The sequence below is a fragment of the Malania oleifera genome, chromosome 7 (genome assembly GCF_029873635.1).
Source record: "Malania oleifera isolate guangnan ecotype guangnan chromosome 7, ASM2987363v1, whole genome shotgun sequence".
Taxonomy (NCBI): domain Eukaryota; kingdom Viridiplantae; phylum Streptophyta; class Magnoliopsida; order Santalales; family Ximeniaceae; genus Malania; species Malania oleifera.
The window spans coordinates 44,591,873-44,617,557 of record NC_080423.1 but is presented as its reverse complement, the minus strand read 5'-3'; the positions used below and the strand labels follow the sequence as shown (position 1 = coordinate 44,617,557).

The following is a 25,685-nucleotide window of genomic DNA, read 5'->3' as shown; positions in this document are numbered from 1 at the left end:
CAAAATGTACACAATACACTTCTCTAATGATCACACACACTTTCAAAATATGCCCGGATGACATATATAAAGTTTCCTCAGAGGTTTCCCCCCGTTTGCCCAACCATCCAACGTTAAAAAATTCAAATTTTCAGAAAACTGTCGCAACCCAAGCACCCCTTGTCTACAAACGCAAGGGCTTTGTGGACGAGACCAAGAAGACCCTTCGTCAAAGAATACAATGCTCTTGCTGACGATGTTAGAAGTCTAAATTTGTCCTGCTCTCGGTAATTATTCGTCAATGAGTTTTAGAGCCTTCGTTGACGAACCTCTGTTGTTCGCTCATCGATGAGCATAGGCCTTTTGTTGACGAGTCCTGTTATGCTACTCCCTTCATGTTTTTCCTCCTTCCTTCTTTGCTTATCAAAACAGAAGTATAAGAGTTGCAAATAATGATCTCAACCTTGGCAATTATACGCCCCTTTGGAGAATCTCATTAAAGAAAAAAAAAAACGTGAATTGCTTCACTTTGAACTTAAAAAACATTCGGTTGGGTTATGTCTCCCTTCTAACACTTGGAGACAAACACCAAGTCCAAGAAATACCGCTTAAACTTACCGATGGAAGCTTCAACTTCTACCATCAACCCCGATGCAGTTGTAGATTCATTACCCAAAGACTTCACCCTAGGCTTCCAACAAAGCCTTCCAACAATAGTAAACAAACACTACTACAAGCCTTATATTACCAAAGCCCCCTACATAGTCTTCAACAAATCTCACAACTGATGGTCCACTTTGTTGCCTGCTAAAACACCCCATTTACACAATCTTGGAGGACCTTTGACATATCTCAGACATCACAGCACGTCCTTGGGTACCGAACGGTAGAAATTTCACAACAATTCTCAATAGAAACCCCTTTGAGACAACAAACAAAGTCTCCCTATGGTTTTGTCCGCAAAGCCACCATGAGATAATACCAATCTCTTTGCAGCTTTGTCCATGCGAATCAAAAAATCAAGACCCATCTTGGTCATATCCAACGTATTCATGTAAAAACCTTTTAATAGGGTTTCAAACTGATTAAGGCCTTAGTTAAAGCATTTCTAGCCAATAACAAACATATCACTCCACTGTATTTTATCACCCTTTTCCATATTGGAAGCCTCACCACCTCACACACCTGAGTGGTGCTCTGATAGTGCACATGATCTTACCGTGATTCTGCAGATCTCCCGAGCTAAAACTCCCTATAATATGACCAATGCCATCTCTGTCCTGAGTTTGTTGCTCCACCTGTATCACAAGTCCATTTAATCTATAATATTGTTAATTTGAGTTAGAACTCCTTATATTTCTACCCTGAGTCCCTAACTCCACCTAAATAACATAATTGATATTGCCGCAGTTTTCTGGCATTTCTGTTTCTCTTCCTTTACATGAGTATGCTGCCCCATGTGTGATGCCCCGATTTTCGTACAATTTTTTTCTCAATAATAAATAAATAATCACTCGTCACCCACAACATCCACAAATCGGCTACGTCAACAATCCTAATATCGTTCATACAACCTGACCCGCATTAGGTACAGAGTAAAAAGTTATTTTATTATACAATCTAATAGCGGAAGACAGTATATACATATTAGTTAGAATACAATACCCAGAGTATCAACATACATAAATACACAATTCTATCTCATATCCAAAACAATACAACCCTAGGGAATCACACCTCCCTAGTCCAAACTCACCCTGTATATTAGGGTTCCAGCTCCCTATGATCACGGAGCTCTATCACCCAATCTATCCCTGTTTTCTGAAAAATTTAGATAATTTGGATGAGACACATCTCAATAAGAAGGAATAAATTATTTATAGTGTATGGCCATATGAGTTCAGTTATAAAATACTTTACTTTTCAAACCATCGTTTCATTTGAGAAAATACACTGATATGCACATTCTCATACTTATATAGATATACAACACAAGCTTTTATAAGCTTTAAAACCATTTCTTAAATTAAATAATTTCAACACATAATTATCTGCGAAGTTCCCGAGAATAAGGAAGATTACCCGCCTATACAGGTAACTTCCCTCTGCCTTAACACATTATGCAGCCGGGCATGGCCACATTTGATACCTATCAGGACACTCACCTTACTCAGTAAGCCCTCAGGCAGAGAGTTTCACTTCGCTTCAATTATTTATGTCATTAACTCACACAGTTCATTTCTCATATTTAACATTCTTTATTTCTCAATTTCCATTCTTTCTTTCATTTCTCATTTTTGCCAATTTTATCATTCTTTCACTTTGCGTTTCCAATTTTACTTTTTGGCTCATGAGTATCCTTGGTATCATATACCAACATCGTGTCTGTAACTCATGGCCACCCTGAGAATCTTTCTATCCACGCCATGCTTCCCCCCATGGTCAAGGTTGTGCGGCCCGAAGGCTGGATCTAACCGCAGTTGGCCGACCCGGTTAGATCAAATATCATATCACATATCGCGTCTGTAGTACGACTGGCCGACCTATAACCTTAATCTGGACTCATAGGGCCCAATAACCCTACAAAATGGCACAGTCGACTGTCACGCCACACGCTCCAAGAGTCCGTGTGGTTACACTAACACCACTAGCAACGGTACCGTGCTCAATATCATAACCCTCCAACAAGGTTTACCACCACATACCCGCATTCATTATGCGATATTGGCATTTCATTAATCATATTCCAGTATATCACAATTAAGTTCAATATAAATATTCTCATCATTTTCTGTGCACATTTCATCATCGTAATATCATATATCATATTTCATGTATTTTTCACATTTTCCCAAAATACTCATATCAACAATTTGTACAAACTCATTTCTCATGCAAATAATTTCCACTCATAAATAAATACCACATTTCATTATTTTCCAATATCAGTAATTTACAAAATCTAATTTTTTAGGAAAAACATTTCTACTCACATATAAATACCATATTTCATTATTTTTCACTAATCACATCAGTAATTCTCATTTCAATATTTTTCTCAAAAATTACTCATCGTTATATTTTACACTCCAAAATATCACAATTTACAATTGCTCAAATGCCACACAATTTATCTCATATTTATATCATAATAATTTTCAGACAAAATATCATATGCTTATTTTCACATATTAATTCAAATAATAATTCTTAAAGTACTCCTATAATTTATTCCCCTTACCTAACTTACTGAGAGTCTCGCTAGAATCCCAAATCCAATGCCTTTGGCGCCCGAAATTTCACTCCTGCAATTTACATTTTTCCCAGATTAATTAATCTATTTCTCCAAAATAATACCCATCTAACCTTCCCTATGCTCCATATACCTCAAATTAATATTTAAACTAACATTTAACAGCCCCACTTAATTTTATGCATTTTGCCTGCGGGTCCCAAAATTACACCCGCGGCGCTCACTCGAGTCCTAAATTTAAGAAATCTTACTTCAACTCCAGATGCACAACATTTTAACATTTATAAATTAATCCCAATTAATTAAAAATAAGCCCTTTAATAACCACCATATCTCAAATTTGGGGTTTTGTCCACGACGACCTCACGAGAATTCTATCCCGCTAGACTTGTAGAGAATCATCCCTAGATATCTCTAGCGCATCTGATCCTCTAATTCCCAGGAAGCCTCCTCAACGGCATGATTGTACCACAAAACTTTCACCAGTGGAATCCTCTTCATACGTAGCTCCTGTTCCTTCCGGTCAATAATTTGCACTGGCACTTTCTCATAAGTTAAAGTGTCTCTCAACTCCAGTGCTTCATAGCTAATCACATGAGAGGGGCCTGGGAGATATTTCCTCAGCATAGAAATGTGGAATACGTCATGAATCCTAGATAAGACTGGTGGTAATGCCAAATGATAGGCAACTAGACCTACTCTCTCAAGAATCTCGAATGGTCCAATATACCTAGGGCTCAGCTTACCCTTCCTCCCGAACCTCATAACTCCTTTCATCGGCGCCACCTTCAGGAACACGTGATCTCCTACGTCAAACTCCAATTCTCGCCAACGATTATCAGCATAACTCTTATGTCGGCTTTGCGCTATCTTGATCCTGTCTCTGATGAGTATGACTTTATCCTGAGTCTGCTGTATCAGCTCTGGCCCCAATACTGTCTCTCTCCAACCTCATCCCAGTACAATGGGGATCGACACCTTCTGCCATAAAGCGCCTCATATGGTGCCATCCCAATGCTGGCCTGGTAGCTATTATTATATGCAAACTCAACTAGTGGCAGATACTGCATCCAACGACCTCCAACATCCAGCACACATGCTCGCAGCACATCCTCCAGAATCTGTATCGTCCTCTCTGTCTGCCCATCTATCTGAGGATGAAAAGTTATGCTGAACGACAACTAAGAACCCATGGCCCCTTGTAGACTCTTCCAAAAATGAGATGTGAACCGTGGGTCTCTATCTGAAACTATGGACACTGGGATGTCGTGCAGCCTAACTATCTCTTGGATGTATAACTCAGCCAATCTGTCCATGGAGTAGCTAACTCTGATTGGAAAAAAGTGGGCAGTCTTCATTAGTTGATCCACCACTACCCAAATAGCGTCCTATCCATGCAATACCGGTGGTAATCCTGAGATGAAATCCATTGCTATATGCTCCCACTTCCACTCAGGAATGTGGAGTGGCTGCAATGATCCCGCCGGTCTCTAATGCTCAACCTTCACTTGCTGGCACGTCAAACATTGATCCACAAATTGAGCTATCTTGCTCTTTATGTTGCTCCATCAGAAGGACTCTCAAAAATCCCTGTACATTTTAGTGCTACCTGGATATACAATATATAGGGACCGATGTACTTCCTCTAGAATGACCCTCTTAATCTCAGGATCGATAAGAACGCATAACCTAGTACAAAACCTCAAGGCTCCATCATCTGAAATGCTAAACTCTGGTTCTTGACCATCCTGTACCTTTCCCACAAGCTCTACTAATTCTGCATCATTTCTCTAGGCTGCTTTAATCCTCTTCTGTACAATCATCTACAAAACCAAGTCAGCAATGAACGTTTGATGATCGCCCTCTACCAGCTCCACACTGAGTCTCTCTAGATCCATCTGGATCGGATGTTGAATCTCCACTACAGACACAGATGAATCCACTGATTTTTGACTCAAAGCATTAGCAACCACATTAGCCTTTCCCGGATGATAGCTAATAGTGCAGTCATAATCTTTTATTAGCTCCAGCCATCTCCTCTACCTCATATTCAATTCCTTCTACGTGAAGAAATACTTTAAACTTTTATGATCAGTAAATATCTCACACCTACCCCCATATAGATAGTGCCTCCAAATGTTCAGCGCGTAAACAACCATCGCCAACTCTAGATCGTGGGTAGAGTAGTTCTTCTTATATTCTTTCAACTGTCGTGAGGCATAGACTATCAATCTCCCTCACTGCATCAACATGCATCTGATCCCTTTATGGGACGCATCACTATAAATTATGAACCCCTCTTCTCCTAAAGGAATCATCAACACAAGCGCAGTGATGAGTCACTGCTTCAATTCTCGGAAGCTCTATTCACATTCATCAGACCACTCAAACTTCACTCCCTTCCTGGTAAATCTGGTCAGTGGGCCTGACAGCCTAGAGAAACCCTCAACAAACCTGTGGTAGTACCCAGCCAATTCTAGGAAACTCCTGATTTTGTGCACATTCTTTGGTCTTACCCACTCTACTATTGCCTCAATCTTACTCGGATCAACAAAAATACCACCCCTGGATATAACGTGTCCAAGGAAGGTAACCTATTCCAGCCAGAACTCACACTTCTTAAGCTTTGCATATAACTTCTTCTCTCATAGCACCTGCAACACTATACTTAGATGCTCCTCTGGGCTCTTCGAATATACTAGTATATCATCAATAAACACTACCACAAACTGATCCAAATACTGGTAAAAGACCCTATTTATCAAATCCATAAACACTGCAGGAGAATTCGCAACCCAAACGGCATAACTAGAAATTCATAATGGCCATATCGTGTTTTAAATGCCGTCTTCGAAACATCTTCCACCCTGACTTTCACCTGATGGTACCCAGAGTGTAAATCTATCTTCGAAAAGATCTATGTCCCCTGTAACTAGTCAAACAAATCATCGATATGCTGGAGCGGGTATTTATTCTTGATAGTCACTTTATTTATTTCCTGGTAGTCGATGCACAACCTCATCGAGCCATCCTTCTTCCTCATAAATAAAATCGGTGCTCCCCAGGACGACACACTGGGCCGAATAAACCCCTTCTCTAACAGTTCCTGCAACTGCTCTTTCAATTCTTTCAGCTCTACTGGTGTCATTCTATATGATGCCTTTGAAATCGGCGTTGTCCTGGGAACCAGATCAATAACGAATTCTACCTCACAATCAGGAGGTAGTCCTAGAAAATCCTTGAGGAATACATCAGGAAAATCCCTCACCACTAGGATATCCTCCACCCTCAGCTCCCCTTCTGATACTGTCTTCACATAAGCTAAATATCCATGACAACCTTATGATAGCAATCCACGTGCCTGAATAGCGGATAGTAACTGAGGTAAGGTGCGCACACATGATCCCATGAATCTATACTCCTGTCCCTCTGGAGGTCTGAATACTACCACTCTCTCATGGCAATCAATGCTAGCATAGTGGGCAATTAGCTAATTCATACCCAAGATTATCTCAAACCCATGCATGTTTAAAACCACCAGATTAGCCAACAAAGACCTCCCTTGAATATCCACTGGATAGTTCCTGAGTACCTTTCTACATACCCCTACAGCCCTAGTTGGCATAGCAACAGACAAACTAATTTCTAACTACTGAGGCTCAAACTAATTTTTGGGCTGCTGCGCTTCACTGTATGATGCTCTCAATCACCACAGCCTTGTCCACTATCTCTGAGAAAGTTTGAGCTCGGAAACCTACCACCTACTTATACAGGTTCTGCCTCAAGCCCTCCTCAAACTTCCTCGCCTTCCTCTTCTCATCTAGCACCATATATGGGACGAACCGGGACAGCTCAACAAACCTCCCTGCGTACTTCTGCACCGTCATAGACCCTTGTGTCAGATACAGAAACTTTGACGCCTTCGCACTTCTAACCGTAGCGAGAAAGTATCGCTCGAAGAAAATCTCCCTAAAGGGACTCCATGTCACTATAGGATCTGACCTCTGCTCCTCCAGTACTCTCACTGACCTCCACTAGCGCTTTGCCTCTCTAGTCAAATTAAAGGTAGCAAATAATACTTTCTGCTCATCTGTACATGAGAAGACTGTCAGTATGTCCTCTATGTACTGAACCCAGTTCTTTACTACCAGTGGATCCGCTCCTCTAGAAAAAATGAGGGTCGCATAAGCATGAACTGCTCGATCATGCAGCTCCGCTCCCCCGAGCTCCTAGCCATCTCAGCCATCACTTGCTAAGTGATGCTACACAATACTGTGTTAGGGTCTGCACCACCCATACTGGAAGGTCTTGCTCCATCTCCTCCCGTATTCATGTTACTGTTCCTCGGATCCATCCTGCAAAAGAAACAGCTAATCTCAATATACAATCACTATCACACAACCCATACACTACAATAACTCATAAATTATTCCTCTATCCATATCCTTAATCCCCTTTTTAGATTCAGTCCTACCACTCAGAAAAAAGACCTAGAGATAGTTCCATGGTTTTCCTGAAATTGTCACCCTAGGAAAAACATAGAAACAACCTCGGTACTCCTGTCTGTAGGTTGCAGGATAGAATCCTAAATTCTCATTTCATCCTCAAACAACCACTAACTCACATTTCAATCTACCTATCTCATATTTTCCTCAAAATTCACTCCTATACTCTGGTATTGTATTTTGTTGTCTACTAAAGTCTACATAACCTAGCAACCTAGGCTCTGATACCAAATTGTAATGCCTCGATTTTCGTATAATTTTTTTTCTTAATAATAAATAAATAATCAGCCCCACTTAATTTTCTAAATTTTGCTTGCGGGTCCCAAAATTACACCCGCGGTGCTCACCCAGATCCTAAATTTCAGAAATCCTACTTCAACTCCAAATGCACAACATTTTAACATTTCTAAATTAATCATAATTCATTAAAAATAAGCCCCTTAATAACCACCGTACCCCAAATTTTGGATTTTGCCCACGACGACCCCATGAGAATTCTGTCCTACTAGACTTGTAGAGAATCATCCCTAGATTCTTGTGGTGGTGTCCGTTCGTTGATTGAGCTTATAATTTACAAGAAATTAAAGAAAAAGGGGAAATTAGCTTACCCTAGGAGATACGCATATGCCACTCCTACCACTGATCCGCTCCAGTAGAAATGACAGCAGCGGAGAATGGATTCCAGTGGTATCTTTCAATTTTCGATCGGGTGAAAATCCGGCATGAAATCGAGGAGAGAGGGAGAGAGAATAAGAGAAGAGAGAGAGAGTTCAGAGCTGAACAGAATTTTTTTTTTCTTTTGAGCGAAGATGACTCCTGAAGCTTTAGAAGCTTCAAGAGTGAATAATAATAATAATAATAATAATAATAATAATAATAATAATAATATTTTTTATTAATAAAAATAAAAATAAATTTTAATTAATTTTTTTTCTTTTCTTTTTTAAAAATCTGATTAATTAATTAATTAATTTTTTGGGAATCACTTCACTAATCTTCTATATCCCTTTTGGGGTTATTACACCATGACTTTATCAACAAAAATCGATATCCTCAATCACCCACTTTGTTTGCCACAGGATCACCTAGCTTGCACCCTCCTTTCTTAGTGAATAAAGAAAGAGGTACTGTGTAACAACCTGTTTAATTTTCACACATTTATTTTTCCTTTTCCTTAAAAATAATACAAAATTTGTACAATAAATCCAGCAAATCATAATCAACTTGAACCCGTGGGTACTAGGAATATAACAGAAACACAAACGGAAGCCTAAGCAGCAAGAAACATAAAAACGTAAAGAACTCATAAAGCCATTTACATAACACCAGTCATCATAATACTAGAGTACTACATCCATTGTGTTCATTTATACACAATACACAGGCCAAAAGAGACCTAGGGTCAATTCCCACAAAATAAGTTTGACCCTACCAAAACGCTTACCCTCCAAGAAAGGATAACTCAGCTCTATCTATCTCAGCAGAGCTTTATCCTCTCTCCTATCAGGGGCTCCTAAAATGTTTATGAGATTCAGGGTGAGACACCTTTCAGTAAGGAAAATAAACTAATAGTAGTATGTGGCAACATGAGCATTTCTGTGATATTTATATAATCACGTACATAAACATAACCAGTAAAACTGTATGTATCATTTTTGGGAAAAACATGTATAATCACAGCATAGCAGAACATATAGGATTTTCATAGCATAATTCATCTCATATAATAATAATATGAAAACAACCCTGGTAGGTTAGCTGGCTATTGTTATGTATTACCCCCACATGATTAGGTTGTGTTGCCCGAAGGCGGAACCTGACAATGGTTGGCCAACCACTGCCAAGTCAAATGTATAGTTTATAAGTCCAATGGGTTTGCCAGACCTGGTCCGTACACCAGGGGCGCTCACACTTCTTAAAACCAGATTGACCATCCAACCTCACGCCACTCCGTACAGCAACATTAAAGCAAATATCATGATGAATCATGAACACATAGCATCGGTACCGTGCAAGTGCTAGCCTAGACCAAGCCAACTAGGTTATGATAACATATAGCATATAATCAAACTATTATACATGGATAATTCATAATATTAGTTGCCAAATCAATATCATCACATCATTTTGTATATTTACATATATCATAAAAATCATCGGCCCCTACGCCGGTATTTCATATTTTACCATAGCTTGGCCCGTACGCCGGCAAATCATATTCATAGCTCAACCCGTACGCTAGAAAATCATATCCATAGCTCGGCCTGTATGCCAAAAAATCATATATATAGCATAAACCGTATGCCGAAAAATCATATCCATAGCACGGACTGTACGCTGGAAAATCATATACATAGCATGGCCTGTACGCTGGCAAAACATATCCATAGCTCGACTCGTACGCCAGCAAAACATATATAAAATTCTTGACCCGTACACCGGTTTTCATTACAAAAATCCATATCATTATCATGTTCCCCACTCATGTCACACGAAATAGGTTTTTTGTATATTTAAACATACCATCATTTTCAGCAGTATTTCCCAAACATAAACATATATAAATATATTTATTTTCCTAAAATTAGATGTTGTAATAACCTACATACATTTTCATATAACTAGCTTAGTTTATCCCCTTACTTGATTCCTGAAAATCCCTTAAGAAAAAAGTCCTGCACCCGCAGGGTTTCTCGATCAACACCCTAAAAATGACATTTCCCAGAACAAAATTTCAGTATTTATACACGTACTACACTTTCTACAACTGTCAAATAGCTAAATACTGAGTAGAAAATCTTACCCTAAATCTAGGATGAATTCCTAACTCATCCCACCAATGATCCGCTGTGGCAGACTTGTAGAGAACTTTCCGAAGAGCGTCGTGGTGGCTTCAGATCGTTGAACTGGCAGAAAATCGACCTGAGATCTTAGAGAGAAGTGAGGGGACCGAAGGAAGAGAGAGAAGAGAGTTCTGCGGCCAAATTAATCTGAAAATCACATTTAACACTATTTATACACTGGCCTTCGTTGAAGAGCCACGTCACTTCATCGACAAAATCTCTCCTTGTCAACGAAATTCAGAATTACCCAAAACCTCATCGACAAACTCTCCTCTCGTCGACAAACTCTCCCCTTTTAATTTCCTTTTCTCTCTTCCTTTTATTATTTAAATATTATAATTCCTCTGGGTCACTACATTCTCCACTCCTTATAAAAATTTCGTCCTCGAAATTTACTCTTCACATAATTCACCATCCCTTAAAGAAAATGGTCTATTTATTTTATTACTTGCCCTCACTTATGGCGGAGGAATATTGTGGTTACATTCCGCGTCTTGGGAGATTACATATACAAAAGAAAATTCCCCCAAAACTAAAATGCCACTTACTAACTAAACTTTTACATGTACATGCAAAAGAAAAATCACCTATTTTCTTACATTTTACTTGCCAAATCTCTTAGAATAGCTGCGGATACTTTTGCTTCATTTGCTCCTTAGATTCCCAAGAAGCCTCTTCCACTGCATGATTCCTCCACAAAACTTTTACCAAATGAATCTTCTTGTTACGTAACTCCTGCACTTTCCTATCCAGAATCTGTACTGCTACCTCCTCATATACCAGTGAATCATTGAGCTCTAATTCACTATAACTGATAATATGAGAAGGATCTGGGACATACTTCCTCAACATGGAAATGTGGAATACGTCGTGCATCCTGAATAGTACAGGTGGCAAAGCTAGCCTATAGGCCACCTACCCCACTTTATCTAGAATCTCAAATGGATCGATAAACCTAGGGCTAAGTTTACTCTTCTTTCAAAATCGCATAACCCCTTTTAACAGAGCTATTTTCAAAAACACATGATTACCCACATCAAATTTTAGATTCCTATGATGATTATCAGCATAACTCTTCTGTCAGCTTTAAGCTGCATTGATTCTTTCTCTGATGAGTCGAACCTTATCATACACCTGTTGCATAAGCTCTGGTCCCATAACTCGCCGTTCACCCACTTCATCCCAAAATAAAGGAGAACGACATCTCCTACGATAAAAAACCTCAAACAGTGCCATGCCAATACTGGTATGATAACTGTTATTATATGCAAACTCTACCAGCGGCATGAACTGAGTCCAACTACCCCCAATATCCAATACGCACGCTCGGAGCGTATCCTCTAATATCTGTATCGTCCTCTTAGTCTGCTCATCTAACAGAGGATGGAATGTCATGCTAAATAATAATTGAGATCCTAGAGCTTCCTGTAAGCTCCTCTAGAAATGTGACATAAAACACGGGTCTCAATTTGACACAATCGATACTAGCACCCCATAAGAACGAACTATCTCTTGAATGTAGATCTTTACTAAATGGTTGAGGGAGTAACTGATCTTGATAGGTAAAAAGTGGGCGTTCTTAGTCAATCGGTCTACTATCACCCAAATTGCATTCTAGCAAAGTAACACCGTCGGCAATCCTGACACGAAGTCCATGGATATATGATCCCACTTTCACTCTAAGATAAATAACGGCTGCAACTGACCTACCAGCCTCTAGTGCTCAGCTTTTATCTGCTAGCACGTCAAACACTGGGCTACATACTCAGCAATCTCTTTCTTCATACCACTCCACTAGAATGACTCTCACAGATCCCTATACATCTTCGTACCGCCAAGATGAATTGTGTATAAAGATTTTTGAGCCTCCTCTGGAATAGTCTTTCTGATGTCAGCATCAGCAAGAACGCATAATCTAGAATGAAACTGCAAAACTTGATCATCTACAATACTGAATTCCTCCCCCTAACCACTCTGCACTCTGTCCATCACCTCTACTAATTCTAAGTCTTCTTTTTGGGCAACTTTAATTCTTTCTGGTAGAGTAGGTTGCACTACTAATCTGGCAATACAAGCCTGAGAACAACTCTCGACCAATTTAATGTCGAGTCTCTCCAGATCCATCATGATCGGATACTGGATTTCCATAGCCGCCAACACTGATTCCCTAAATTTCCTACTTAACGCATCATCTACCACGTTAGCCTTCCCTGAGTGGTAACTGATAATGCAATCAAAATCCTTAATAAGCTCCAACCATCTCCTCTGTCTCATATTCAGTTCCTTCTGAGTGAAAAAGTACTTTAAACTCTTATGGTTGGAAAAGATCTCACACCGCTTACCATACAGATAATGCCTCCAAATCTTCAATGTGCATACTATTGCAGCCAATTCAAGATCATGGGTAGGATAGTTCTTTCCATATTCTTTTAACTGTTTGGAAGCATACGCCACCACCCTATCATGCTGCATCAATACATAGTCAAGTCCTTTCAAGGATGCATCACTGTAAATGACATAACCCTCAACTCCTGACGGAATGACAAATACCGGTGCTGTGACTAACCTCTGCTTCAACTCTTGAAAACTCTGTTTGTAGCTGTCGTCCCATTCAAATCTGGCATTCTTCCTAGTCAGTCGTGTCAGAGGCCCTGATAATGCTGAGAATTGCTCTATGAAACGATGGTAATACCTAGCTAACCCCAAGAAACTCCTGATCTCCTGGATGTTCCTCGGTCTAGCCCAATTCACTACCGCCTCAACTTTACTGGGATCCATAGAAATTCCTTCTCCTGAGATAACATGCCCCAAAAACACGACTTCCTCAAGCCAGAATTCACATTTATTGAACTTGGCGTACAACTTTTTTTCTCGTTGCATCTGCAAAACCTGCCTCAAGTGTGTCTAATGCTTCTCACAACTCCTCGAGTATACCAGTACATCATTAATAAAAAAAATAACAAACTGATCTAAATATGGATAAAAAATCCTATTCATGAAATCCATAAATATAACAAGAGCATTCGTCAAACCAAATGGCATAACAAGGAACTCGTAATGCCCGTACCTGGTCCTGAAGGTCATCTTCGAGACGTCTTTTGCTTTCACTTTCACTTGATGATAGCCAAATCTAAGGTCAATCTTCAAATACACTCATGTACCCTAGAGCTAGTCAAACAAAACATCTATACAGGGTAGAGGATATTTATTCTTGATTTTCACTTTATTAATATCCCTATAATCTATACACATCCTCACAGACCCATCTTTCTTCTTCATAAATAGAACTGGAGCTCCCCACGGAGATACACTAGATCGTATAACGCCCTTATCAAGTAAAACCTGCAGCCGATTCTTCAATTTTGCTAACTCCGCTGGCACCATCTGGTAAGGTACTTTAGAAATCGGCACTGTACCTGGAAGTAAATCAATAAGGAAATCTACCTCATGATTGGGTGGCAAGCCTGGTAACTCATCTAGGAAAACATCTATAAATTCTTTTACCATAGGCGTGCTAGCGAGTTTAAATTCATTCTCTAACATTTCCTTTACAACTGCCACAAACCCCTGACAAGTACTCAGCAGAAGTCTCCTGGCCTGGATAGCTAAAATTAATTGAGGCGGGGATTGCACTCGTGACCTTACGAACTTGAATTCTGCTCATCCTAGAGGTCTGAATATCACTTCTCGTGAATGGCACTCTATACTAGCAAAATTAGCTACTAGCCAATCCATGCTGAAGATCACATCGAACCCATGTATATCTAACACTATTAAATTGGAAGACAAGATTTTCCCCTGAATATCAACTAAACAACCTCAGAGCACTCTACTACATCTCACTACTGACCCAGTCGGTGTAGATACCAACAATTCAGTATCTAATAACTGTGTTTCTGCCCCACATAGTCTAGTGCACTCTGAAGACACAAAAGAGTGTGTAGCTTCTGAATCAAATAATGCAATAACTTTAAAAGAAAACATACTAACCATACCTTTCCCCACGTCGCCGGCTGTCTCAGCGTCACCCAGCATTAGAGTGAACACTCTACCTGGAGCCTTATTCCTCTGTTGGCCCCCTTGTGGTGCCTGATAGCCTCCCCTATATGGTCTAGGAGTACGAGTTGTATCTAGTGGTGTAAGGCAATCTCGCACCATATGAGCCTGCCTACCACAGCGGTAGCAGATAAATCCACTTGCGCGACACTCTCCTCAGTGACTCCTCCCACAAGTCTGGCATACTGGAGGACCCTGCACTGCCTGAATCTCACAACCTCCAGTCTCTTGCCTCCGTCCTATACCATGGTTTCCTCTCCTCCACTGATTCTGTCTAGGACCCTGCTGATAGCCCGAAAATGCAGATCTTTTCTTCTGTCCCTACTCCTCTACATCCAGATGCTCACCAACCTATACCAAGGCTGCCCTGTCAACTAACTCAGCAAAGTCCTGGATTCGTAACACTTCCACCTACTTGAATATACCTTGCCTCAAACCTCTTTCAAACTGTCTCGCCTTTTTCATCTCATCAGGTACTATATACGATGCAAAGCAAGAGAGCTTGATAAAACGCGCTGCATACTGCTGGACTAATAACTGTCCTTACTTCAGACTCAGGAACTCCTCCACTTTAGCCTCCCTAATAGTAGCTGGAAAATATCTGTCAAAAAACAACTCTTTAAACTGATCCCAAGTCATGACTATCGACATTGTCCTCTACTACTCTAGTAGTCTCACAACCGTCCACCACCTCTCGGCCTCCCCTATTAGTTTATAAGTGGTGAGAGGACCCTTTGCTCTTTGATACATTGCAACAAAGCCAAGGCTTTTTCAATCTCCTGTATCCAGTTCTCAACGGTTACAGGATCAACTTAAGAATGTCGGAGGATTCATCTTCATAAACTTCTCGATAGTGCACCCATGGCCAACCGATGGACCATCCTACTTCCTCAAGCTCCTAGCGTTCTAAGCCATCATTTGCTAAGCCACGCTAAGTAATACCATGTCAGAGTCAGTCCCGCCTACACTCGAGGGTTCTGCCCCCTCACTGCCACTCGCATGGGCACTAACTCCTCTTGGATCCATCCTGAAAAATAACAAAGGTAACTTAGAAATCCTATCCTTACAACTTACCCACCTAATCTCACCACTTATACATTTGCAACTTATTCCTAAACCCAGTCCTACATTCTAAAAACATAACCCGACAATAGTTTACTATGGTTTTCTTGAGATTGTCACCCCAGGAAAAATACAGAAACCACAATGGAAGTCCTACCTCTAAACTGTAGAACAAAACCTTGAATCATTTCCAATACTCTGGTATTATTTATACCGCACTCTAAAGTCTACAGAACCTAACAACCTAAGCTTTAATACCAAATTATAACAACTTGCTTGATTTTCACACATTGTTTTTTTCCTTTTCCTTAAAAATAATACAAAATCTGTATAATAAATCTAGAAGATCATAATCAACCTGAATCCATGGGTACCAAGGATATAACAGAAATACAAATGGAAGCCTAAGCAACAGGAAATATAAAATCATAAATAACTCATAAAGCCATTTACATAACACCAGTTATCACAATACCAAAGTACTATATCCATTGTGTTCATTTATACACAATACACAGGCCAAAAGAGACTTAGGGTCAATCCTCACAAAATACATCTGACCCTACCAAAACGCTTACCCTTCAAAAAAGGGCAACTTAGTTGTCTCATCGGAGCTTTATCCGCTCTCCTATCAGGGGCTCCTGAAATGTTTATGAAATTTAGGGTGAGACACCTTTTAGTAAGGGAAATAAACTAATACTAGTGTGTGGCAACATGAGCATTTCTATGATATTCATATAATCATGTACATAAACATAACCAGTAAAACTGTATGTATCATTTCTGGGAAAAACATGTATAATCATAGCATAGAAGAACATACATAATTTTCATAGCATAATTCATCTTATAATAATAATAATAATAATACGAAAACAAACCTGGTAGGTTAGCAGGCTGTTGTCATGTATTACCCCCACATAACTGGGTTGTGTGGCCCGAAGGCGGAACTTGACAATGGCTGGCCGACCACTGCTAAGTCAAAAGTACAGTTTGTAAGTCCGACGGGTCTGCCAGACCTAGTCTGTACACCAAGGGCGCTCACACTTCTTAAAACCACATCGACCATCCAACCTCACACCACTCCGTATAGCAGTGTTAACATAAATATCATGATGAATCATGAACACATAGCATCGGTACTGTACAAGTGCTAGCCTAGATCAAGCCAACTAGGTTCTAATAACATATAGCATATAAACAAATTGTGATACATGGATATTTCATACTATTAGTTTCCAAATCAATATCATCGCATCATTTTGCATATTTACATATATCATAAAAATCATAGGCCTGTACGCCGGTATTTCATATTTTACCATAGCTCGGCCCATACGTCGGCAAATCATATACATAGCTTAGCTCGTACGCTGGCAAATCATATCCATAGCTTGGCCCGTACGCTAGCAAATCATATACATAGCATGGCCTGTATGCCGGAAAATCATATCCATAGCACGACTTATACGCCGGCAAATTATATACATAGCACGGCCCGCACGCCGGCAAAACATATCCATAACTCGGCCCATACGCCGACGAAACATATATAAAATTCTCGGCTCGTACGCACCGTTTCATTACAAAAATCCATACCCAAAAAACAGTATTTCATTATAAATTCCACTCATGCCACACGAAATAGGTTTTTTGTATATTTAAATATACCATCATTTTCAATAGTATTTCCCTAACATAAACATATATAAATATATTTATTTTCCTAAAATTAGATGTTTTAATAACATACATACATTTTCATAAAATAACTAGCTTAGTTTATCCCCTTACCTGATTCCTAAAAAGCTCCTAAGAAAATAGTCCTGCACCCGCCGGGTTCCCCAATCAACACCCTAAAAATGACATTCCCCAAAACTAAACTTCAGTATTTCTACACGTACTATGCTTTCGAACTTTGTCAAATAGCCAAATACTGAGTAGAAAGCATTACCCTGAATCTGAGATGAATTCCAAACTCATCCCACCAACGATCTGTTCCAGTAGCGTCGTTGTGACTTTAGATCGTTGAACTAGAAAAAAATAAGCCTGAGATCTTAAAAAGAGGTGAGGGGAACCAAAGGAAGAGAGAGAAGATATTTTTGTGGCCAAATTAAGTTGAAAATCGCATTTAACACTATTTATACACTGGCCTTCATCGACGAGGTCATAAAGACAAATCGTCGATGAACTCTCTCCTTGTCGACGAAATTCAGAATCACCCGAAACCTCTCTCGGTATTTTCTCGTCGACGAATCTCACCCTCGTCGACGAGTCCAATATGCAACTTTGCGTTCGTCGACGAAGACCTATTTTTGCCCCTTTTAATTTCCTTTCTCCCTTCCTTTTATTATTTAAATATTATAATTCCTCTGGGTCACTACATACTGTCTGGACAAAACACCAAGCCTAGATCCTCCATCATTAGAATAGTGCACCTATGGACATCCACTCACAATGGAGTAGTCTATCGCAAAAACATGCCCACAATTCACTTGCAACATTCCCATCTAGCGATACCTTTGGTGATTGATTACTCGAGAAACAAGTCATACTCACTAACTTCACCAAGAAGTATCCTGCAAGCCCTGTATATAACCTGCCCTACTCACAAAACTTCTTGAACGAAACCAGCGTACTCAGTCCCTTATGTCTAACATAAGGATTTCTCTTTCGGTCTAGTTCTCCACCTCAGCCACTGCATGAAGTACACCAAAACCCTTCGTGATAAACTCACAAAATACATATGTCTCTCCTTTGATTCTATCATCATCTATTCCCAAACATATGAATATATGTAGTCACTCATATGCTTTAATTGCATATACCACAAAGTAACTTATTCAAATTCAACGGCTACATCTCCACCTACAACTGTAACACCCTGTAGAACATAGATATTTACCTCTATATTTTCTCCTTTCATCACTATCGAATCGCCTTCACACACCTTCATTTCTCCTTTTTTAGACTCGTAACTATACTCGTTATAGTCTAAAATACCCAATGAAATAATACTCTTTACTAGACCCCCCACATGCCTTACATCATATATAGTTCTTACAACACCATCATACATTTTTAATTTTACATCTCCAATACCTAGTATTTTGCATGAAATATTTTTTCCCATCAAAACACAACCAGTATTGATTGACCTGTAGGTATCAAACTATTTTCTATTTGCGGTCATGTGAAAAGAGCATTCGATATCTAGAATCCAAGAGTCTTCTGTGAGGCACTTCGAACCCAATGAAATACATAGCATATCTCCATCACATCATTCTGAATCTCCTTCCATTACACACGCAGATTTTGATGAACCATGCTGATTTTCAAAATTCCCTTTCTTCCACTCTGGACATTCCGACCTTATATGCCCGATTTCACTGCACTTAAAGCATTTCACATCCTTCTTCTTTGTCTCGGATTGCAACTGAGATTTTCCTTGGGACTTACATCTCCCATGTTCTTGATTATCTTTTACAACAAGTCCTTCACCATGTGAAGCTTCATTTCTAACCACCACTCTTTGATGAAAACCAAGTAATGCACCTGTCACTTCTTCCAAATTCAGATTATCTTTGCCCCATGTAAGAGTTGTAACCAAATTTTCATAAGTTTGAGATGTAGGAAGGGAATTTAATAGTATCAATGCTTTATCTTCCTCCTCGAATGATACATCAACACATGCCAAATCACTCACAATTTGATTAAAAAAATTGATATGTTGGTTCAAATCCGAACCCTCAACCATCTTAAGCCAATACAATCTTTGCTTAAAAAAAAGTTTGTTCGACAAGGATTTAGAAATATACCAGCTTTCAAGCTTTTGCCACACAGCCGCTAAAGAATCCTTCTCCATCACATGATAGAGAACTTCATTGGCCAAACATAAGCATATTGTATGTAACGACCCGAAGAATAATGGTTTTTAAATGATAAAAAGATACGGAATTGGAAACAGGGACAAAAGGAGTCAGTCGACGACGTTGCATTTTGGATGGAACCCCAAGAAATTTTCCAAGCCTTGTCGACGAATACAGGGGATTCGTCGACGAGGGTATAAAAGGAGCTCGTCAATGAGGACATAATTTGTTGACGAGAAGATACCGAGAGAGGATTTTTGGAAGCCTAAAATTCATCGACGAGGGTTGAAATTTGTTAATGAACTTTTATAGGACTCTTCGATGAGGTGACGTGGCTCGTCGACGAATTCTGCAGTATAAGTAAGGTTAAATGTGATTTTTTATTCATTTTCTTGCACATAACTTCTCTCTCTCTCTCTCTCTCACCCTTCGGTTCCTCATCCTTCTCTCTTTGGGCTGGATTTTCGTCGGTTCAACGATTTGAAGCCACCACGATGCTCTTGGAAAAGTTCTCTACAAGTCTACCGGAGCGGATCATCGGTGGGGCTGAGTTGGAAAGCATCCCAAATCTAGGGTAAGGCTTTCTACTCAATATTTGACTTTTTGACAGTTGTAGAAAGTGTAGGACACAGAGAAATACAGAACTTTAGTTCTGCGGAATGTTGTTTTCAAGCTATTGAGTAGGGAACCCTACGGGTGCAGGACAGATTTTCTTAAGGGCTTTTCAAGAATCGGGTAAGGGGATAAACTAAGCTAGTATTTTTATGAAAAGTATGTATATTATTATAGCATTTGATTTCAAGGAAATAAATATATTTATATATGATTTATATTTGAAAAAATACTGTTGAAAATGTTGGTATGTTGAATATATGAAAAATCTGTTTAGTGTGGCATGAGTAGAAATTGTTATAAAATACTGTTTTCTGGGAATGTGTTAATGATACAGATTTTTACAATGAAAAACAAGTGCACGAGCTGAGATTTTTATATATGTTTGCCGGCGTACGGGCCGAGTTATGTGTATGATTTTTCGGCGTACGGGCCGAGCTATGGAAATGATTTACCAGCGTATGGGCTGAACTATGTATATGTTTTGTTGGCGTACGGGCCGAGCTATAGATGTGATTTGTCAGTATACGGGCTGAGCTATGGATATGATTTGCCTACGTACGGGCTGAGTTATGGTAAAATGTGAAATACCGACGTACGGACCAATGATTTTCATGATATATGTACACATGCAAAATGATATGAATGGATAATTAATGATATGAAATATCCATGTATCATAGTTTTAGTATATGTTATATGATATCAGAACCTGGTTAGGTTGGTTTAGGCTAGCACTTGCACAGTATCGTTGCTATGTGTCCATGGTCATCATGATCATGATATTTGTGTTAACACCGCTGTATGGAGTGGTGTGAGATTGGATGGTCAATGTGATTTTTAAAAAGTGTGTGAGTGCCCCTGGTGTATAGACTAGGTTTGTCAAACCCATCAGACTTATAGATTGTACTTCTGACTTGGCAATGATCGGCCAACCATTGTCAGGTCCCGCTTGCAGGCCACACAACCTAGTCATGTGAGGGTAATACATGACAATAGCTAGCTAACCTACTAAGAATGTTTTTATATTATTATTATATAAGATGAAATATGATTATGAAAATGCAGTATGTTCTGCCATGCTTTGATGATATATACGTTTTCCTAGATATGACATGACAGTTTACTAAATATGTTTCTATATAATATATATATATATAACACGAAATACTCATGTTGCCACATACTAATCTTAGTTTATTTCCTTTACTGAGAGGTGTCTCACCCCGAATTTTATAAACATTTCAGGAGCCCCTAATAGGAGAGCGGGAAAAGCCCCACTGATCTAGTGTTGTTGATCTGCCCTCTTTGAAGGGTAAGTTTTGTAGGGACGGTTGGATTTTGTGGAAAATGTCCATAGGTCTTGTTTTTGGGATGTGTATACTGAAATACAGTGGATATAGTGACTCTGGTATTGTGATGGATGTTTTCGTATTTATGATATTGTGATTGTATGTTTTCCGCTACTTAGGCTTCTGTTATGTGTTCTGATATATCCCTGGTACCTACGGGTCCAGGTGGATTATGATCTGCTGGGTTTTATTGTATTGCAGAAACAAAAAAAAAAAAAAAAAATAGAAATTAAGCAGGTAGTCACATTGTAGAAGCAGACTTTGCTTCCAATTCTCTCCATGTTGCCTCATCCATTCCAATTAGTTGAATACCAAGTAGAGCCTTAGTCATTCCTTGTTGCACAAGAATATCCTTTACTCTCCTCTACCACAAACCAAAGTTTCTGATTCCATCAAATTTGACAACGTCAAATCTTGCAGAAGACGATTCTGATGCCATAACAACAATTGCTTTGATACCAATTTGTTGTGAAATGGATCGTATAATGAATTTGCACAACAGAATAAACAACAAAAAATAAATAACACAACCAATAAGAACAACAATAACACAAAGATTTACGTAGTTCAATAAAGCCTACATCTACAGAAGTAATGACATACAAATTTCACTAAGGAAATCAAAATGTACACAATACACTTCTCTAATAATCACACACACTTTCAAAATATGTCCAGATGACATATATAAAATTTTCTCGGAGGTTTCCCCCCGTTTGCTCAACCACCCAACGTTCAAAAATTTAAAATTTTAGAAAAGTCTCGCAACCCAAATGCCCCTCGTCAACAAACACGGGGGTTTCGTCAACGAGACCAAGAAGAACCTTCGTTGACGAATACACTACTCTCATCGACGATGGCAGAAGTCTGAATTTTTCCTACTCTCGATAATTATTCGTCGACGAGCTTCAAAGCCTTTGTCAACAAACCTCTGTTGTTCCCTCGTCAACAAGCATAGGTCCTTCGTCAACGAGTCCTGCTGTGCTGTCCTCTTCATGTTTTTTCTCTTTCCTTCTTTGCTTCTCAAAACAAAAGTATAAGAGCCACAAATAACTGCACATATCAATGTTTTCCTTTTTTTATAGCCTAAAAAAGTCGGTTGTATACTTTTCTACAATTTTTCCCTTTCCTCTATATTTGTGTGTGTGTGTGTGTGTGTGTGTTTTTTTTTTTTTTTAATATTTCCATAAAAAAACTCAAATTTTGTAGTCTATCACATATTTGCATATTTAATAATTAAAAATAATAGTCTAACGAAAACTCCAGCAAATGTAGCCAACAATAGCGCAAACTTGAATTAGATTGGATGGAAGTAAACAAAATTATTAAATTATTAAAATAAAATTATTTTCGGAGGAACCCGCAATAAATTAGTTCCCAACCACTGCTAAGTGCTAACACATGAATTAGATCAGATAGAACTAAGAAAAGAAGTGGGGCTTGGGGGTACTGGGATGTCTACAGTTCCTTCCAACATGAGCAAAACCTTCTTCATTGAAGGACGCAGTGATGGTTCGTCCTGTATGCACCAAAGTCCCACTTTAACCTTCCTCTCCAATTGCTTCCTGTCCACCTCTTCATCCCCAAGCAGCTTTTCCAGCTCTCCCGCCTCAAAGCAGCTGTAAACCCATTCCTCAAGAATGGCTTCCCCATCCGAAAGGCTTAAATTCACAGACCTCCGACAGCATATTATCTCTAGCAGCATCACCCCAAAGCTGAACACATCAACTTTTACCGTAACCGGCAGCTTCCGATGCCACTCCGGCGCCACATAACCCCTAGTTCCCCGTATTGCTGTAAAGGTTCTTGTCTGGTCTGGTTTCAGTGACTTTGCCAATCCAAAGTCGGAAATTTTAGCACGTCCAAACTCATCTATAAGTACGTTCTGAGGCTTAATGTCACAATGGATGATCTGTGTTTCACACTCTTCATGGAGATACAATAAACCTCTTGCTATATCTCGGGCGATTCCCATTCTTTCTTCCCAACACGGTTGATTTCCTGCAGGGTTGAAGAGTACATCTGCCAGAGAGCCATTGCTCATGTATTCATATACCAGAAGCCTGTTAGCTCCCTCCAAGCAGTAACCGAGCAGTTGGACAAGGTTTCGATGATGTGTTTTCCCGATAACTTTTATCTCTGTCTGAAACTCTATCTCCCCATAAGCTAAATCTTTCTCTAGCCTCTTGATGGCTACTTCTTTTCTTCCCTCGAATGTTAACCCTTTGTAAACTGTCCCCGATGATCCTTTCCCGATCTCATCCTTGAAACCCCCGCTCACTTTCTCCAGTTCCTCGAAAGGAAATGATCGCGGAGCAACATCATCGCAAAATCCGTATTTGTCCTTGTAATAGATCCTGCTATAAGCTCCGACATGATTTTTATAGATAAGGACTCCAATAATCGCAAAAGTAACAGCTGCAAATGCGGCCAAGAGAACACCCATAATAATCAGGATGTTCATCCGAAGCTCTTTCTTGGTTTCGACAGGCGAAGGAAGAGTTCCTTCTGGGGGAGGGGGGTGCGTTGATTCACCCATCTTGATCAGAGCTATGAATGAATCACCGTCTAATCGTCTCCTACCAAACTTCAAAGGAAGCCTTTGCTTTCTGCAGTTTTTGTCGTCTTTGAACAACGCGGCGTCACAGTTACAATCTCGCAGACAGGATTCTGCACATTCTTCTCTGGTTACCGATGGTAAAACAGAATAAGAAACATCTTCCCATATAGTATGGTCCACTAGCATGATGCTATATTTTATACTTCCGCTCTCGTGTCCACAGCTATCTGCAGTGAAGTTTCTCTGGCAGCCCCAACTCTGACGGCTCTGGTTAATAAAATCAAAGCCAGGAAGACACTGACAATCAGCTTCCTTATCAATTGAAACGCAAAATCCATTTAGGCCACACAACCCTCTGGGGTCGCACTTGTCTGATGAGGATTCCCATTTGACTGACCAGCTGCTGTTCTGATCTAAACCGTGCGAATACAGTCTGAAAATACCGTCCACATCTATTCTCATGAGATAGATATCTTTTGTAGAATACCCTCCCTGAGTTAGATTCATTATGCTGAAACCAGTGCTGTTAACCAGGTAGATGAGACCATCCCTGTTAAAATTTAGAGTCACACTATCTTTTCGATTTGTAGCCGTCGCATAGTAGGCAGTCAGCACCGTGCTTCCGTCGACCGGGTACTGCACAAGGTTTCCGTCTAGCTGCATCACGAGATAGAATAATCCCTTTGAGTGGTCATCTTCTGAAGCACTAGAAAATAGCCTTTTCCCTGGCATGAGACGCTGACCGGGCACGAGAGCTTCGGTTGGTTCATCGAAGCTCTGCCATATTATCTTCCCTCCAGAATTATAGAGCACGAAATTACCCGAGTCCAGCATGGAAGCTGAAGAAGCTGGTTCCGGTGGATTAGCGATGTATGTGTTGCTTCCTCCTTGTTGCTGGCGCAGAATGAGATTTCCGTCGGTGCTTAGGAGCAAAGTAACATTGCCTGGGACTGGGGTGTTGTCTCGGTCCGCTGTCCACACCACTGTCTTCTGCGGGATTCCAATGAGGAAAACCCCCACACCGTAGCCATTTGCTTGAGGATAGAAACCAAAAGCGTACAAGCCGGAACGAGACAGCCATGAGGAGTTGGCCATGGGTGTAAGAGAAGAGCCTAGGCTAATGTTTTGAGCTGCGGCTGTTGTAAAAATTGCAAAGAGGAGAAGCAACAGTATAGCAGCCATGGGAATGATAGGCAAGGTTATTTTTCCTTCTTTGTATGTATACTTCCCGGGTTAAGTTTCTTGTGGACGAGGACAGCTTAATAAATAGCCGAAGTTGAGATGAGATGGGATGACTCCATTGACTCATTATTTTAGGCTGTGTTTGGTCGGGGTGTACAAAAATGACCAACAACTGAAAATCCATCGAAATCGAACCGATACCCATATTTTCAAATTTACCACTTTTCAAGAGATCAGTGGGAGTTGACTGTCGTAAGTAAATTAATTATTTTAGTAAATTATGTCTGCGTCAGAAACTTAAAAATTGAAGGAAGTATGATGAAAAACACATTCCTTAATTAATAGTGTATATATATACATATGTCAAATACTTACAGGCACTCTATATACATCTTACTGCAAGCATTGATGG

At 39.8% G+C, this 25,685-nt stretch overlaps 1 protein-coding gene across 1 annotated transcript; it reads right to left on the bottom strand.

Moving 5' to 3' along the window:
- Positions 1-22,803: 22,803 nt before the first annotated feature.
- LOC131159709 (G-type lectin S-receptor-like serine/threonine-protein kinase LECRK3) lies at positions 22,804-25,320 on the bottom strand. The gene has a single exon (XM_058114825.1). It carries the CDS (start codon positions 25,271-25,273, stop codon positions 22,943-22,945), a length of 2,331 nt encoding a protein of 776 aa, XP_057970808.1. The 5' UTR covers positions 25,274-25,320; the 3' UTR covers positions 22,804-22,942.
- Between the last annotated feature and the right edge of the window lie 365 nt (positions 25,321-25,685).